At 29.8% G+C, this 17,895-nt stretch overlaps 1 protein-coding gene across 1 annotated transcript in view; it reads left to right on the forward strand.

Moving 5' to 3' along the window:
* LOC126745200 (frequenin-1) overlaps positions 1–17,895 on the forward strand; it is a 523,266-nt gene that overhangs the window by 446,973 nt on the left and 58,398 nt on the right. The window contains exon 6 of the mRNA XM_050452943.1: positions 3,406–3,494. Coding sequence (XP_050308900.1) covers positions 3,406–3,494 — 89 coding nt within the window. The remainder of the gene's footprint in view (positions 1–3,405; positions 3,495–17,895) is intronic.

Raw genomic sequence — 17,895 nt, forward strand, 5'->3', positions numbered from 1 at the left:
ATTTCCTGCATTCCAAAAACTGTTTTCTTCGTTTAATTTCAAAATTATAAATAATGTGTAATTAATTGAGAAAAGTTAAAATAATTAACTTATTAGCTGAGAAAAAAAAACCAAGCAAAACAAAAACAACAAATTATAGCAAATGTTCGAAGTTGTTGCCATTTTAATTTTGCCCTACGCCTTATTGCGCGAGTAGCCCTTAAAATAGAAAATGGATTTCCTCCTATCTCATTAACCGCCCAATTAATCCTCTGAATTAATTCTTCACGGGTATTAATTTCTACAGGATATATCAATTCGTTTAAATGACCCCATAAATAGTAATCTACTGAAGTTATATCTGGCGATCGAGGAGGCCAATTTATAGGACCACCTCGCAAAATGGATATCAATCCACTGACAAACATTACATCCAAAATGAGCAGGTACTCCGTCGTGCTGAAATATTGTTATCTGTCGTATGTTAAGGGAAACGTCTTCCAAAAGCTGCCCAAGATTATGTTTCAGCATATGTAAATAGTTTTCAGAGGTAATACGGTTGGGTAACTCTATCTGGCCAATAAGTTGGCTCCCGATTAATCCCGCCCACAAATTTATTGAAAACCTGCTCTGAAAGTTGGTACGCCGTATCACTCTTGGATTATTATCTGCCCAAACATGCATATTATGCATATTAAACAAACCATTTCTAGTGAAGTTAGCTTCATCAGTCCATAAAATAAATGGGACTAAGTTTGGGTTGTTAATTATCCATTTAAAAAATTGGACCCTCAGCACAAAATCGTCTGGTACCAACTCTTATACTCTCTGGTAATGATAAGGATGTAAGCCTTGGATTCTTACCATTCTTCCTATCTAAAAAAATATTTTTTAATTTTTATTATTATCAATGTCGGCAGTATTTTTTTTATAATTAATATATGTGTGGCTCGTGACACTGTTCTGATGCTTGTTCCAGGATTTTCTTTGAAATAGTTTAAGACGTTTTCCAAGTTATGGTCTGCTTGTGGCCTGCCTTGTCCACGAGCTTTTCAAAAACTTCCATTTTCACATAAGTTATAGTGATAACAAAAACTTGACGATCTGGAATTCGTCTGAGGAGAAATCTTCGGCGATACTCACTGGCAGCAGCTAACGAGCTGCCATTAGACAAACCATACACAAAATGCATATTGCCTAACTCTTGATTCGTAAATCTATCCTATCTAGTTTTAAAAAAAAATTACACAAATAACTATTTAACTTTACCAATGTAAAGTTCAAATTAAAAAGTCAAACAAGATTCAAGCAATAAACAAATTGTCAACAAGCTACCTTTTCAATAAGTCATGATTTACTTAAAACTTTATAATTATTTGTCTTGAAATCGGAGGCTTCTATTAAAATAAGACAGGAGTACCTTTTTTATGTAAAAATGTTGGTTCTTTTTAATTTTACTATCCAAATAATTAAAAAGTAATCAGAAAAAAAGTTATGACATTTTTATCTTTGCTACCACTAATTTTAAACGACCCTATATACGTTTAAGTATAAAATGTTATAAAACCAGTTAGTGACAATAACAGTAGTATACAATAAAAATTTCGAAAAATAACGACCAGGCGTTTCGAAAATATTAGCAAAAAACCATCTTCAATAGGAATTATAAAACACTACCTGTAACATGAGAACCATTTTTAAGATTCCTGTATATGAAGTTTTTGTCTTATTTTTAGAAAAAGACGCAGCTGTAAAATATTGCGATGTAATTTTGGGACACCCTGTATATCCAACATCATTGTAACAAAGTTTTGAAAAATGTAGTTTGGGCCCAAAAAGTAAAATGTTTAAAAGGCCGGTTTACACCGTCATTGGTATTATAAAAAGGATAGATTCCAATATCTGTTACTTTTGTTACAATTTTTGTAAGATATGAGAAGCAAATTACTAGATGATCTAACATGCAGAGGTCGAATGTATTTGAATTGCAATCTTCTAATTTTTTTTCGTCAAAATTTATATAAATAATCTTTGTATTTTTATAGGTGCGTTTATTGTTTTTTTTAAGCCATAAGAGAGATGTAAATTGGAAAGCAGTTGAGTCTGAGAGCTATTTGTGTGAAACTGCACAATTAAATCCCCTGTAATAATTATCTCCTTGGAGGTATCCAACCCACTGAAGAGTTCTAATATTTTATAAATGAATATGTTAAAATTAGAATTAGGACAATGGCAAACTGTACCCGTATGTAACTTCTTTCAAGAAGGTCGCAACAATAAAAGGTAAAGGAGAAAAAGCAATAATATCTTTCAGATATACAAAGTCTCCAATATATAAAACGGTATTCTTTAAACTCGAAGAGAACCAATAAGGAAAAGTGATAAAAATTATTTTACTGACAGCTGTCAAAAGATCCCTGATGTTGATGCCATATTATGGCTTAATCTCCCTAGTCATAAAATAATGTAAGTTGTTGTCCTTCATTTACAAATTGAAAAATTTAGATTCGGTCATCAAAAATATGCAATAATTAAGTTCCATAGGTTTTTTTTAATAACATGTGACGTCACGTGCTGGAAAAGGTAAATGCTAACTTCCACTGTCTACGTCACGGATAATTTTTTTACTTTATCTTTTAACGATTTAAATTTTATCAGTTGTTTGGTAAGATTTCGAGTTTTGGATGTTTTGTAATAGTTATTTGCTTCCTTAAGGCGTTTTTTAAAATTTTATATATTAATATAATATTTTGTGACTTTTATTTCTGTGACCTCGAAACCCAAAATGTTACTAGACAACGGATAATTTCTTTTAATATTCTTAATTAAACTTAATAACACCAAAGTTTCATTTACAAAATCAGTTCAGCTGAAATGTTAATTTTGGTTTTTTCACGTTATACATATACTTTGAAACCTTTTCTTTTAATTTTATTACAGCAATTATTTCCTAAAAGTTAATTACCTTAATATTTTTACTATCCGATTTTTCTAATTTAATTAACTCATAGAATATGATCCAGTTTATTATTAAATTAAAATATTACGGTAAATTAAATATTAAAAATATTACTGCTACTGCTTTAAATAATAAATGCAAAGCTTACTTTATTTAAATATCTCTAAATAAAAGTACTGTAATTACTTCCTGCTTTTAATTAAATGAACTGCAATGTATTTTTTGGGCAACTAATTAGTTTTATTTATTTAGCAAAAGCTAAAATGTAGCTCTTAATATTGATTTATAATAGTTAAGTTAATTAAATAAATGTTAAATAAAAAAATATATAATTTTTTTACTGTTTTCTTTTTGGAGTGATGATTTTATATTTTTTGGAGTGATACTATTAAAATTAGATAATTCATAATTTCTTCATTCAGACGTATACGCAACTTAATTAACTAATTCAACATTTTCTTTTATAGGGGCTTTCAGGCTATACGATGTAGACAACGATGGTTTTATAACCAGAGACGAAATGTACAACATAGTTGATGCGATATACCAGATGGTGGTAAGTAGACTTCTTTTTTTAATTGCAAGTGAAATTATACTGCTTATTACATTGTTCTTCGCGTCCACAGATTTTTTCCAATGAGCATACATTTTATTATAACGTATTTTATATAATGTAAACTTCATAAAATATATGCATTTATTTTATACCGGGTGGTGCGTCGACGAGAGGAAGATAGGAAATCCCATGTAAATTTTAAGGGGGTCAATTATTGGCTTCCCTGTACATTTTACAGAAAAAATGTAAGACAACTTTTTGAAGAGACCAATCTGGCAAACCCTCGTGCAAAAATTCAACAAATTTTAATAAGCGAATCTTGAATTATTCATTTAAATGTTATTGCAAAATTACCAAATTTTCGGTTCAGGTAAAACCAGCCACCAGCAAACAATTTGTTATAAGGCTTTGTCAAATCTGACGTACAGCCGAATACAAGAATTTTTTTTTTTCATTTTATCAATCTCACAACCATACATTCAAAGTAAGACCGTTTCCCGCATAATGCCACTTAATTATGGCTATTTTTTCGTCGATTGATTAATTCATATTCAATCGACGATTCATGAAACATTCATTCCTCACGTCAGTGACAATATTCATTTTAATGGTGCCCGTTTGGTTTTACCTGAGCCGAAAATTTGCTAATTTTGCAATTACTTTTAATTGAATAATTCAAGATTTGCTTATTAAAATTTTTTGAAACTTTGCACAAGGGTTTGCCAGATTGGTCTCTTCAAAAAGTTATGTTACGTTTTTTCTATAAAATGTACAGGGAAGCCAATAATTGACCCCCTTAAAATTTTCATAGGTTTTCCTATGTTCCGCTCGGCGACGCACCACCCGGTATATGGGCTAAATTAGCTTGAATCTACATCATTACTTCGATGGATAGTGCACAAGTAGGCTTTGAATATGTCTATACAGGGTGGGGATTGAAGATTGCACATTATCCAAAATAATGGCAACAGCGCTTCCTCTCTTCGATGAGCAGTCACCGCTGTTTTTGCTGTTTTTATTTTTTACAGAATAACAATAATAATATCAGCATGCCTCATTTTGCTGTGTGATTATTTTAAACGCAGACTGTTACTTTTTTCTCAAATTATTATAGTTGTTCTTACTTCTTCTGAAACCTTAAAGCATTGAATACACTAGAGTAAACATTGGCTGCTTTGGATTGAGCACAACATCTACACAGAGAGCAGAGGCGATATTTTGTTGATAAACATGCTTCGTACTCCATGCTGCCACTCAATTTTAACAGAAGAAAATAAAGTGATATAATAAATTATTATAATTCGCAGAAACTGAGTTGCATTCTTTATTATAAAGCAAAAGAAAGAGTGAAACTCGTTTAATAATTAAAACTATTTTGTACTATATTTACACTAAACACTAATAATAATTAATATTTTTAATTTGGATTCTTTAAATCACCAAATTTCCACACACAACGGCAACGCTGTAGATTTTGCCCAAAAAGATTCTCGCGATAAAGGTATTTGGCAACTGCGCTCGTTGTTTACTTTCGGATGGTGCGCCTTTCGTACAGTATTAGTATTAAAAGGATCTTTTGAGTGGTTACAGTGTGTTTTTTTAATTAACATTAAGACTAAAAACTCCCTTTTTGCTGAAAAATTATAAAGAAGTCTGAAGTGGGTCACATATATTAGAAAAAAGAAAATTCAAATCGTTTCTTTCACAGGTGAGTTAGGTGTCAATGGTGTCATCCTAGGTTATAATATTGTAAAAGAAGGCATATATAAGAATTCAATAATTTTTTGCCAAAAAAGTTTTGTTTGTGGAGGTTTGCAATCACCTCAAATGCGTTTAGATATTTATTATAGAAAAAAGATTAATTGAAATCCTTTGGAAGCCTTTTTCATTTCTTTAACATTCGACTTTTTAAGTAATTTTCATAAAAAAACTTTAACATTCCAACAAAATATTAACATTCCTTGGGAATTACAGGAGATATGGGCATTATATCGATTAAATAACAGCGGGCGCGGACTATAAATGGGTTGCTGGCAAACGAAATATGCTGCGTTCTATAATCGCTAGATATCGATCGGGCGCTAGCTTCACAAATAATTGTTGATTACTCTTAAAGTATATATTATTAGTCTGCAAATAAACAAAATCTTTAAAGTGGTACACTTTTTACCTGTTACAAAATACAACACAAAAAAACATGTAGTGGATTAAGAAAATTACATATTGAATGAAAAATTGGAAAGTCGATTTGATATCCTTGACTGAGAGATGGTGAACTTAAACAACCTCGCCTATGGTTTGCAGCTAGGCTTATTCTAGGCATTCAATGTTCTAAGTCTGAAACAGTTGAAATTATTAATAGTTTTCTTGGAGCCAAACCAGCAGTACAATTTAGGAATTTGTTTTCAATTGAATTTGAAAATAGAGCGAGAATTCCACCCTGCGCAAAAACTTTCTATCGCAAGGGTCCAGGAAGAAGAACGACTGTAAGAAATGGTTTATAGTACCCTAGAAGTAGATTCAATACGATAAAGTAGAAGTGTTGGAGAGAACTAGTTATGACCATAAAAGTGTTACCCGTACGAAAAACCATAGGTACAAATGGTTCAAATATTCGAAAAATTTGGAGATATTCCCCGAAAACCAGTAACTAAAAATGGAATTTTATCAAACTATTATTGTATTTCCACTACATAGGAAATTCAGTTCTTCCGTTGTTAGATATTGATTTAGGGAAATAAAGCACAGAAAATTCCAATTCCGTATTCAGCATCCGAGCGATCATATTTTGTAATATAAGTTTCCTTACTACGGCCCTGTCTAGCCGGATTATTCTAATCGATTTAAATTCATTTATATTTATACAAACATTCTGTTAAAATTAATATAAGAATCGCGTATATAGGGACCTCATTGGATGTTGAAGTTTATAATTGTGCTTTAAGTACGCTAAATAATCAATAAGTGATTATAGAGCCAGACCATTGTTTATTCATGGCTCAAAAATAAGTTGAGCAAACCTACAAAACCAAAAACTTCCTGCTATTCAAATCCTCCGTGATTTAGACCTGCTGTCGGTCTATTTTAAATAAGATATACTCATAATGCAGTTATATTATTGCAGTTATATATCAGTTATATTACTCATAAATTGTTTTAGCGAAAAATGCGAAATGACTTTTATAATTTAGGTTATCAATTTATATTTAATTTTTTTATGATAAATAATTTTTATTATACAATGCGAACCATTATATTAATATTTTGATATTATGATTCTGTAGGTAATAAAATGTATCTAAAACCTGCATTAGAGAAATAAACTTATAAATAAAGAAATAAATTAATTTTAGATGTGTCTGAACTTTGGCATAATATTTGGCGAAATTTTATTGCAAGTAATACTAAACTGATATTCTAAAAAATATAACAAAATATAGTGTGTAAAGTTTAAAGGCATCAATTACAAAAAGCTTATTTTTGACATTTTATTTTATTCTGTAGCACGTGTAAGTGATTTGAAGCAAGTTATCTTAGAACTGTGAAGAAGGTTTGAAGAGAACCAGAACTTACGAAATCTTAAAACTCAGTATAAATTAGAAGATTCCCAATTTCGTTGGCTTGACTGGCTAATAAAATGCAGACTAAAGATATAATCATTAAAAAAAAATTAAAATGTTTAGACTTACACACTCAGTTCAGTAGATCAGTTTTTCTAATTGAGATAACAGCCAAATTGTTCAACAATTTAAAAAAAGCAATCATAGGGAATTAACTTTTCTGGAGAAATTAAAAATCAATAGATTCTAAGAGTGATACGGGTGCATACCATTTCATGTTGATGCCCTTTTATATTTTTGTTTGATATACTATTTTATTTACAAAAAATTTTTATAAAAAAATATCTTTTTAAAGAAAAAGAATAATGTATCGAGATTCTATAGTTTGTGTGCTCATAATGATGAATTAAATAGACCGCACTAATCAGGGCTTACTTCCGACCTACTCAACACTTAATACATTTGCGGCTTAAAACTCAGTAGGCAAAGTACCTCTTGGTTGGTGCAGAAATTTCCAACAAAAACCGTTTATGTTGATGTGATTGTCTATGATTTTCTTTGTTTTCGTTTAAATAGAGTCATCCTTTTCAAAACTAAGCAATCTGTTATTTTGTTTTATAACATTTATGAAATTATTGTAACGAATACCGTTATTATGTAATACCCTATACAGGGTGTCCCGAATATATGAATAGAAAAACAGTAGATTCCTTATGTCAAAACAATGTGATTGAGGTCAACTTGCCTTATCCTAACTTTAATAGTAACTGAAATACAGGGTGTCGAAGTATTATTTGATTTATCGTTTTTTCTCATAGATCCTGAACCAAATGACATACTGATATGAAGAACATGTGATTCTTTTAAAACGAAAAATAAAATTTCGTATACAATTTTCGTTTTTTTGGTAGAGGGCAATCGTTGCGTTAGTTTTTACTTTTTTAAATCCCCTAACTTTTTTGCAGCTCCGTATATTGGTTTGAAAAGTAACAACATAATTTCTTTTTTTAATAATATATAAAAAAAATTATACCTTATTAAAGTCGCTAGGAGCAACTATTTTCGAAATAATCCCACTTTTAGGTTTTCATAATATGTGAATGACTTAAATTTACTAAATTTTTAGCAATGCAATCCTAAATAAAATAAAATTAATGCCTAAGATTATTGATATTTATGTAAAATTAGAATAGTTACTAATTTAAAAAAAAATATTACGACTTTTTTCTTAAATCTTATATCATAACCAAAGTAAATGATATTTATTTATTTTTTTATATTCAAAGAAATATACCAAAAACAGTAATTAACAAAGAAACATACAAATACCGCTAGTATAACAACTGTTCAAAATGCCCTCCATTAACTTACAATGCATTTTGAAATATGTACGTTTAACAAATGACTGCTGTATTTTAAAAAGAAGATTCTTATTATTTTTTAACATATTTACAATTTTTACATTTAGTTCATTTAGATTATTTATAGGAGTATCATAAACAATTGATTTCAAACATCCCCAAATACAAAAGTCCATGGGTTTTAAGTCTATAAGTCTGGACTTCGCGCAAGCCAAAGCAAAGGTTCACCACGGCCAATCCAACGTTCGGGATATTGTTTGTCAAGATAACTGTGTACCTGTCGTGAAACCTACCTTCTTGGTCACTGGTACAGCTTACATGTTCATTTCTGTTATCAAGTAAGGTTTTAGAGATGGAGGTAGAGGGTAATGGTGATTTTGACGGTCCAGACGGTTCCTCATCGGCATCGGGAATAGTTTCTAGAATAATACTGTTTTTTCTATATTTCTTAAAATAAAAATAATAATGTTAATAGCTAAACGATTTTGTTCTATCCTAGAATGCACATGTCTGACATGTCTCTCCTTGTCAACTCATCCTAATCCGAAACTTATATCTTTGCTCGGTTTAACGCTTTTATGAGGAAATAGTTTTAGATTGTGATGTATATAAGTTAGCATACCAGCTCTTTTTGTTGTTAGACGATTCCTAGTTTTAGAATGTATAAATCCATAAGAACTGAAAGTTCTCTCAGTGCCATATGTCGAAGTGGCAATTCAGTACATATACCTTTCCAGTTTATCAAAGATAAAATGTTAACATTTTTTTCACAATCCTGCACAAATTTTAATCCCCAAAAACCTTCGCTGCTCCTATAGGCGGCTAAATTTTCAAGTACTTTGCTATCATCAACATAATCTAAGTACATGGCAACAGAATGGATGTAAGTTAACCCACCTACAATTTCCTTTTGTGATAGTTGCTTTCCTAAAAACAAAAAAAATATATTAACTTATAATTTAATTATAAGTATAAAAGTATACTCAACTACATATTAAAGTTAAGTTACGTTAAGTTTATTCATTTTTTTAGGTATTGAGTTTTGTTTAAGTATCAGAAAAAATTACCTTTATATCGAGGATCCAAAATGTTTGCAGCAAAGTGTATTTCTCTAAGGCACATCTGTTGCCTTTCAAGTAGACTTTCTATTACTTTTTTTTCCTCCAGCTTCAATAAGGGCGAGGTAGACAATTGGTTTTCAAAAACAATAGCAATTTCATAAAATGCAACAGCTACTTCACTAATGTTGCACTTTTCTGACTTCTAACGCAAAATCCATTTCTTTATTGGTTGTAATAAAGTTAAAAAATGTTCGATTTTCGTCCAGAATATATCATCAAGAATATCATGTTTATTCCTTTTTTCAAGCAATGTCTGATATTCTTCTGTGATTGCCATTGCTTGAAGAGTGCTTTTGTTTTTTTGTAGGCTCTCAAAACTTGTAACTATGGCAGCTTATCTTGTTGCTACTCGAAGTTTAAGGGTGCAGGATTCACCTTTTTGCTTTTCCTTTGAAATTCTTTTAAATGCAGAAGTTAAAACCGATTTATTTTTTATTGCCTTTATTATGGACTTCGAGGCATTAAGAAGAGTTTCTGTGGTCTTTAAATTCATTATATCAGTAACCAATAAAATAAGTGTATGAGCTGCGCAACCGTAAAATGAAATTGGTTTGTCTGGATATCTACTTTGTAGCAATCCCAAGATTTCTTCATATTAGCGGTTTTTGCGGATTTTGCTCAGACAATGCGTCTGATTATTTGTTTATTCCCACCTCATTGTATACCATTTCTATTTGATCTGCCATGTACTCACCTGTATGACTACTTTCTTCAGTAGACAATGATTTCAAAAAAACAGGTTGGGTGTGGTTATAACAAAATTAATTATGCTCTCATTCCTTATGTTTGTCCATGCATCGCATTGAATGCCCAGGACTTTAGCATTTGTTAAATTATCTGTCACTTCGATTTCAACTTGATTAAATACAGCATTTAAAAGCGAATTTGATAAAACAAAACATGAAGGCAACGTCAAGGACGGTCTGATTTTTTTAAAAAGGTCTATCCAATATATATTTTCTGTTATATTTAAGGGCAGACCTGTAGCATAAATTGCCTTTGCTAGCATCAACCAAATTTCATCTTGATCGTCGGGTTTAATGTTGTCAATAAAACAGCTTTGAGTGCTTAGGGTACTAATTAAGCTATATTGACTACGACTACCCATTCTCTGGACTTTAGATGCCGAAGGCCCAGATGCCGTTGAACTATTCCTTACCTCTTCTAACTCTGCTTGCTGTTCTGCTGATTCAGCCACCGACACATCCAGTTTCCTCTTGTTTGATTTTTCTGACTCATTCAGCTTTAGTTCACTTTTTAACATTACTTTAACATTGTCAGGGCACATTTCACATATAACAAGATGTAAGCCCATTCGAGTTGCATTGTGTGCAACCTGTTTTTTACAAAGTTTACACTCGTAACATTTCTATTTCTGTCCTGGCTTATTTAGAGTATTAAAGTATTTATATACAATACTTTTAGTTCTACCCATTTTCTTAATGTTTAAAAAACAAATCACAACAAAAAATAAATAGGCACAGGAAAAAACTTTGAAAATATAAAATAGCTCTTATTGTAAAGGTACTAATGCCGCCGAACAACTGAATTGACGCGCCGATCGCGAGAAGAAGCAAGCAAGCCAGCCAAGCCATTGTAATAAGCAGGTTGCAGCTTGTCTTAAGCAGTAAACATTGAAAATCAGCTGATATTTTTGTGACAGTCGTTTATTTTTTATGACTGTCATTTATTTTTTCGACAGTAAGATTTTATTTGATTAATTTTAATTGATAAAAAATAAATGACGATGGTGTCGTAAAAATAAATGACGTGACCGTCATTTTCAATATGACCGTGACGTGACCGTGTCAGCAAAATTTGCTCACATCCCTACCTAGGCATTACTTAAAATGATTAAACTTAAGAGAAAACCTTGTTTACTGGTTTCAAAAGTTTTATATAACATTCAAAAAGTTTGACATAAATAATAATACAAACAATTGTCTGCAATGCCAACTGCCAAAGATGCGATTTAATTAAAGTAGTAAATAAGTATAATTTATTATTTTTTTTGTTTGAAAAATAGTGATTACGTCGAAAATAGTTGCTCCTAGCGACTATTAAGGTATACATTTTTATGTAAAATTAAAAAACGAATTTATTTTGATACTTTTTAAACCGATCTACGGGCCGAAAAAAAGTTCTAAAAAAGTAAAAATTAATGCAACAAAATTAAATTAAAAATTAATGCGTCCTCTACCGAAAAACCAAAAACGGTATACGAAATTTTATTTTTCTTTTTAAAAGACTAGTATGTTTTAAATTTCATGTCAGTACGTCAATTGGTTCAGGATCTATGTGAAAAAATGATAAATTAAATAATACATTGACACCCTGTATTTTAGTTACTATTAAAGTTAGAATAAGTCAACTTGACCTCAATAACTTTATTTTGACGTAAGGAATCTACTGTTGTACTATGTTCCATTACTTTCGGGACACGCTGTATATTATTATAAAAAATATCGTTTCTTGGGTCTATATCTACATTCTGGAATTTTAATTTTAATGATTTTAATTTATACACGTTTCTTGTAGAGTCATAGCCCTGAAGAAAGACTACGGGCAAAAACGCTAGGCAGATATTAGTAGCTACTTTATTAAGCTAAATATGTAGTTAATTTTATTGACTTTTAAGGAATTTTGATGTTTGTTTGGGACATTATAAACCTATGAATTTCATCCCTATTGATACTGGTCATTTTTGGGTGTACCCAAATAATAGGATTTATTGTTCATAATAATTATAGAATATGACAGCAATTATTTAATCCATACTACACTTCTATATTATAATAATGCATGTTTATCCTAAAATGAAGGTTCATTTAGTTACACTTATTATCAGCACACCTATATCTTGTCATATTGTGTGTGTGTCATACAATATGACAATATTGAGGTTGTCACTTGTTGGTTTTTTGTGAAATTAATTTTAATATTTCTGAGCCACAACGCTTTAGTTGGATACATATAGATTGTTAGTTACATATAGAAACCTTCATAATATTGAACATTTACGTTTTCAGTCTGATCTGGAGTTAATACCATGGCATAGTATGTATATCATGCCTGAAATCGACTCTAAGGTTGATTTTTTCACACAGTCGATACTTAATATCCTAGACATACATGCGCCAATTAAGAGGGTTAATAATAAAAAAAACCATATAGCCCCTGGATAACCCCTAACATCAGGTTTATGCAAAAGCTTCGTAATAGGGCTCTAAATAAGTTTAGAGCTAGTAAGGATCGGAAGGACTGGAATACGTATAAGCAGTATAGAAATATTACAACGTCTGCGATTCGTGCAGAGAAAAAAGCATATTTAACCTATAAACTTGGCATTTGCAGTAATAGAGAAATTTGGAGTGAGTTCAAAAAAAATCAATATTTCTAAAAAATCTAATGTACAGTTTCCTATATCATTACAAGATGTTGAAAAACTTAATGGTTTTTTTACTAATATAAACAATAACAACAATAAGCCTAATACCGAATTTATAAATTTTTTTAAGGAGCACAGAATTTTTCCTAATATATACGATTTTATGTTTAATTTAGTAGACCAGGATTTAGTAGAAAAAATTCTTCAAACTATAAAAAGCAAGGCATTTGGATCCGATAATTTAAATATTACTATTGTTACGCTTTGCTGTCCTGTGATTATTAACCCTCTTACCCACATTATAAATTGTTGTCTAGAGAAGAGCTATTTTCCGGAAAAGTGGAAGGAGGCCAATATAATTCCCTTACCTAAAATTAAAAATCCCACAGAATTCAACAATCTTCGTTCTATTTCTATACTTTCTGTTCTTTCGAAAATTTTGGAGCGCCAAATTCTTGATTATTTAAATAGCAATAATCTCATCCCAGAATATCAGTTTGGGTTTCGTAAGGGCTATAGCTGTGTCACTGCGTTGTCTCAAGTTACAGACGATATATTTCGGGCTTTGGATAAAGATCAGGCAACTGTTTTAATTCTCTTAGATTTTACCAAAGCATTTGACATGGTGAATCATGAGATTCTTATATCTATATTACATTATCTAGGATTTTCTCAGTCGGCCTTAACACTTATGTCATCTTTTCTTTCAAACCGCAAACAAAAAGTTCTGCTAAATGGAAAAATATCGGAGGCACTTGACGTTATTTCTGGTGTACCACAAGGTAGTATTTTGGGTCCATTGCTATATACAATATACACATCACAATTAACAAAAAAATTAAATAGATGTAAACATCACTGCTATGCAGATGATACTCAAATTTATTATTAATTTAAACCCAGTTATGCTCCTGAAGCTAACCTTAATATTAATATAGATCTTAATGATATCTTTACTGAAACTCAAAATCTACTTTTAAAAATTAATCCAGCCAAATCTAAAGCTATTCTTTTTTGTAGTGATGCTCACCGGTTTGAGATTTTAAATAACTTTAGACTTGAAATGAATAACGATGGTATACAATTTCAAAATTCAGCAAATAATCTGGGGCTCTTAATAGATCATAAACTAAAATTTAGGGAGCATGTTACACTTAAACTTAAAATTGGATACTCTGCTTTAAAAACTATTTACGCCCAGAAGAATTACTTAAGTACTAATATTAAAAAATGCTTTGTAAAGCATTGGTTTTGTCACCTTTCAATTTCTGCGACACTATTTATGGTCCTTGTCTTGACTGCTCAGATGCCTATCGGATACAAAAACTTTAGAATTCGTGCCTAAGACTTGTATTTGTCGTAAGGAGAGGGGAGCATATTTCTCATAAGCTAAAGGATGCGGGCTGGTTAAATATGTTCAATCGACGAGTATTACATCTTATTTGTTTTTTTTATAAATTACTTAAGTGGAAGTCTCCATCATATTTGCTTAGAAAGATTAGATTCCGAACGGATGTACATAACCTAAATATTTGAAGAAAGAATTTGCTTACTATTCCTGCGCACAATAAGGAATTATTTAAAAAGTCATTTTCATACTTGATTGCACACTATATAAATAGGTTTAAAATAAATGATTTTACATTGACAGAAAAAACTTTTAAAGTTAACATTAAGCTGCTTCTCCTTGGTTAATTATAAGTGTATGAGTGATTTATTTTTTTTAACGTTTTTGTGTATAATATTGTTCATGATTAGGTTCCTGAAAGGCTTTGAACGTTGACATAAATCGTTATATAATTTTCCTCATCTTCCCTTCCCCTCATATTTTCTTTCATATCCTGATCCTCTTCCCATGCTCCCGTTAGGTATGTTCTTTCTTTTTCAGTACAATATTTATTATTAAATTTTTAAATTATTGTTTTTTTATTATTTTTTTTGGCCTCAACAGAATTCAGGGAGCCTTTTGTGTAAGGGATATCTCTGTAAATCTGCATATTATGGCCTGTTGGTCACCTTGCATTATTAGCTTTTTTATTTTGTTACAAATTCTTCGATTTTTTTTTGTTATTGGTAAATGATGAAATACTCAATATTTAGTGGAATTTTGTAATATTTGAAATTTTGTAAAAGTTAATACACCTACCTATTAGTTTTATTCTTTGTGCTTAAATGCTGTAATTTCTTGGTGACTAATAAACGTCTTAATATTATTATTATTATTATTATTATTATTATTATTATTATTATTATTATTATTATTATTATTATTATTATTATTATTATTATTATTATACAAGCAACTTTTTTTTATAAAGGTACACTATTTCTTTTTTGATCCTAGTTCAACCAGTTGAAGTAGTTCTTAATTTTACCTGAATATTCGGGTTCTCAATTATTCTTTTAACTATATTAATTTAATCTTACGCTTATTGTTCTTTCTAATTTTTTAGTTCTCATTTACATCTGAGTTTTATCGCCCTAACTTCCTCGAAAAGTGCTTTGCCAAGATTATTTGGAACCTTGCAAAATTAATTGCGAAGCTAAAGTCTAGGTTTAAATGTGTCATATACGATTTATGACCTTTTTTAAGATTACGTTTATAGCTCAAAAATGTTACTTTTTTTTGCTCGATAAAAATTAAATTTTGAAATTCTATTTATAGAAGCATGTTTTAATTAACAATAAAAGTAATTAATTAAAATGCTTCGTTTTGTTTTATAATTTTGAAAATATATTTCAATTTCCTACAAGATATAAACCTATTTCTTTAACAATTAGTTTTAAGAAGATTTATGCAAATTAGTAATAATATTTTTATATGAGATATTACTAGCATTTTTTTAAATTTAGTTTTTGGGTAAAATTACTAAAATTTTATTGTTTGTATGCTTAGCCATTAACTATAAGATACTATAATATATAGATAGCATGTATTGTATATGTATGTATCTTAATAAAAATCGTAATTAATATTAGATTATTACAAATTTGGTACTGTTGGTAAATTAAGAAACAAAACATATTGGATATACAAAATTGTAATTAAATAAAAAAAGCTAAAGGCTTAGCACCTACATTTTTTTTTTATACCAACTGCACATTACATTAAAATTACCCAAGAAGGTGAAGATTAGATAAAGCTACTTTTATCTCTTAACCTTATTAATAATTACAACTGTTGTGATAAATAAACACTAATATTAAAATTAGCAAAAAAAAGTCCGCAAAAAAAAATCAATTGTTGGTTCAAGAACAAATTTTTTTAATTATTTTTTAAGTGAAACATGAAACCAATAAATTAGGTCTAAATCGACTTATAGTTGTTACAGCATTATAAGAATAACTATATAAAAAAAGAGCTGTGGCGCGGTATAGCAATGTCAGAGTTTTGCATCTTGGACAGCGGTTCGATTTATAATCTGACAAACTGAACCTCGCCTTTTTGAATATTCACCTTTAATTTATGTTTTTTTTAAATTTGATTTGTCAATCTGTAATCATGAATCCCACCTCTTCCAATTAAGTTCTCTATCAGATATTTTGGTACATAGGCAAGAATAAAAACTTAAAAAGGAATGACATTTTAAGCTACTGCAATCCATGATCATCCAAGTAACACATAGATCAATAACACGTATTTTATATATCATGCAGTCTGCTGATTTATTTTATATAATACGGATACGGATGATACGACGTTTTTTTTTTCTGAAAATATAAAATGTTTGTAAGCATAGAGCAAAAGCGTAAGTAAATAGAACCTCTGTAAGACACCACTAATAAATTCTCAATACTATGTCCTGAAGTATCGTCAGCATTCTGGTGTATATCATAGCTTGAAACTTTAGAATTAACCTTAAAATTATTTTTATATTTTCGCTATAAATATATTTAAATTTCACCGGGTAACATACATTTAGTTTTGATGGTAATAAATAAAAGTATGCACTTCCGTTAACATATAGATAGAAATAAAGAAACTTAAAGTTTAACTACTGCTGTACTTTTTACAATTTACACTTACTAATAAAAAAAACCAAGCAACACGCCATGTTGCCAAAATATATAATACCCTATAGTTGTTACCCTGAGATGACTTCTTATCTTATGTAAGCCACCCTGTATAATAAGCTGTAAATACCACAAAAAGTTAACTTTAAGTAAAATTGTACATAGAGGATATTGAAACAATGGTAGAACGGTATATTAAAAAGAATAATCGATGTCATTGTTGATTGTGACTCACTAACTCCAATCAAAAATTTTAAAAGCACATATATGGAGTAACCTATCATAGGTTTTGATGCATTAAAAATGAACGTTTAAATAAAACAGGTTTGTGTTTAACAGAAAATTACAGGTTATTTTAACTACAGTCTCTGAAATTATAAAATAAAAGCAAACGACAAAGACTTTTTAAATTCAATTAGAGACTTAAAACAAGTAAATACCTGTTTTCTTCTTCCATAATGCTACTTTAAGCCTGGATCCCCAATCTTCAAATACCTTTTTACTAAATTAAAAAATAGGATAACGATTTATTACTGAGAAAGAATAGGAAGTCTATGTATTAGTAAATTAAAGAGAATAATCTTAGAATATTGAATGCCTAGAATAAGCAGAGCTGCAAACTATAGGCGAGGTATTTGAGTTCACCGCCTTTCAGACAATGATGTCAAATCAATTTTCCAATTTTTCATACAATGTATATGTTTTTTAATCCACTAAATATTTTTTAATGTGTTATATTTTGAAACAGTTAAACAATGAACTCTTTTAAATTTTCTTTTATTTGGTAACTATGTTTTGCTCTTAGGTTGTTGTTATTGGGAATAGCTACATCAATAAGGGTTGTCTTCCTAGAAATTTTATCGATTATGATTAGGTCAGGCCTATTGTCACTTACTCGTTGGTCTGTAAGTACAGTGCGATTCCAATATAATTTGTGTTGCTCATTTTCAAAAACTG

This window comes from Anthonomus grandis, chromosome 1 (assembly GCF_022605725.1).
Source record: "Anthonomus grandis grandis chromosome 1, icAntGran1.3, whole genome shotgun sequence".
Classification (NCBI taxonomy): Eukaryota; Metazoa; Arthropoda; class Insecta; order Coleoptera; family Curculionidae; genus Anthonomus; species Anthonomus grandis.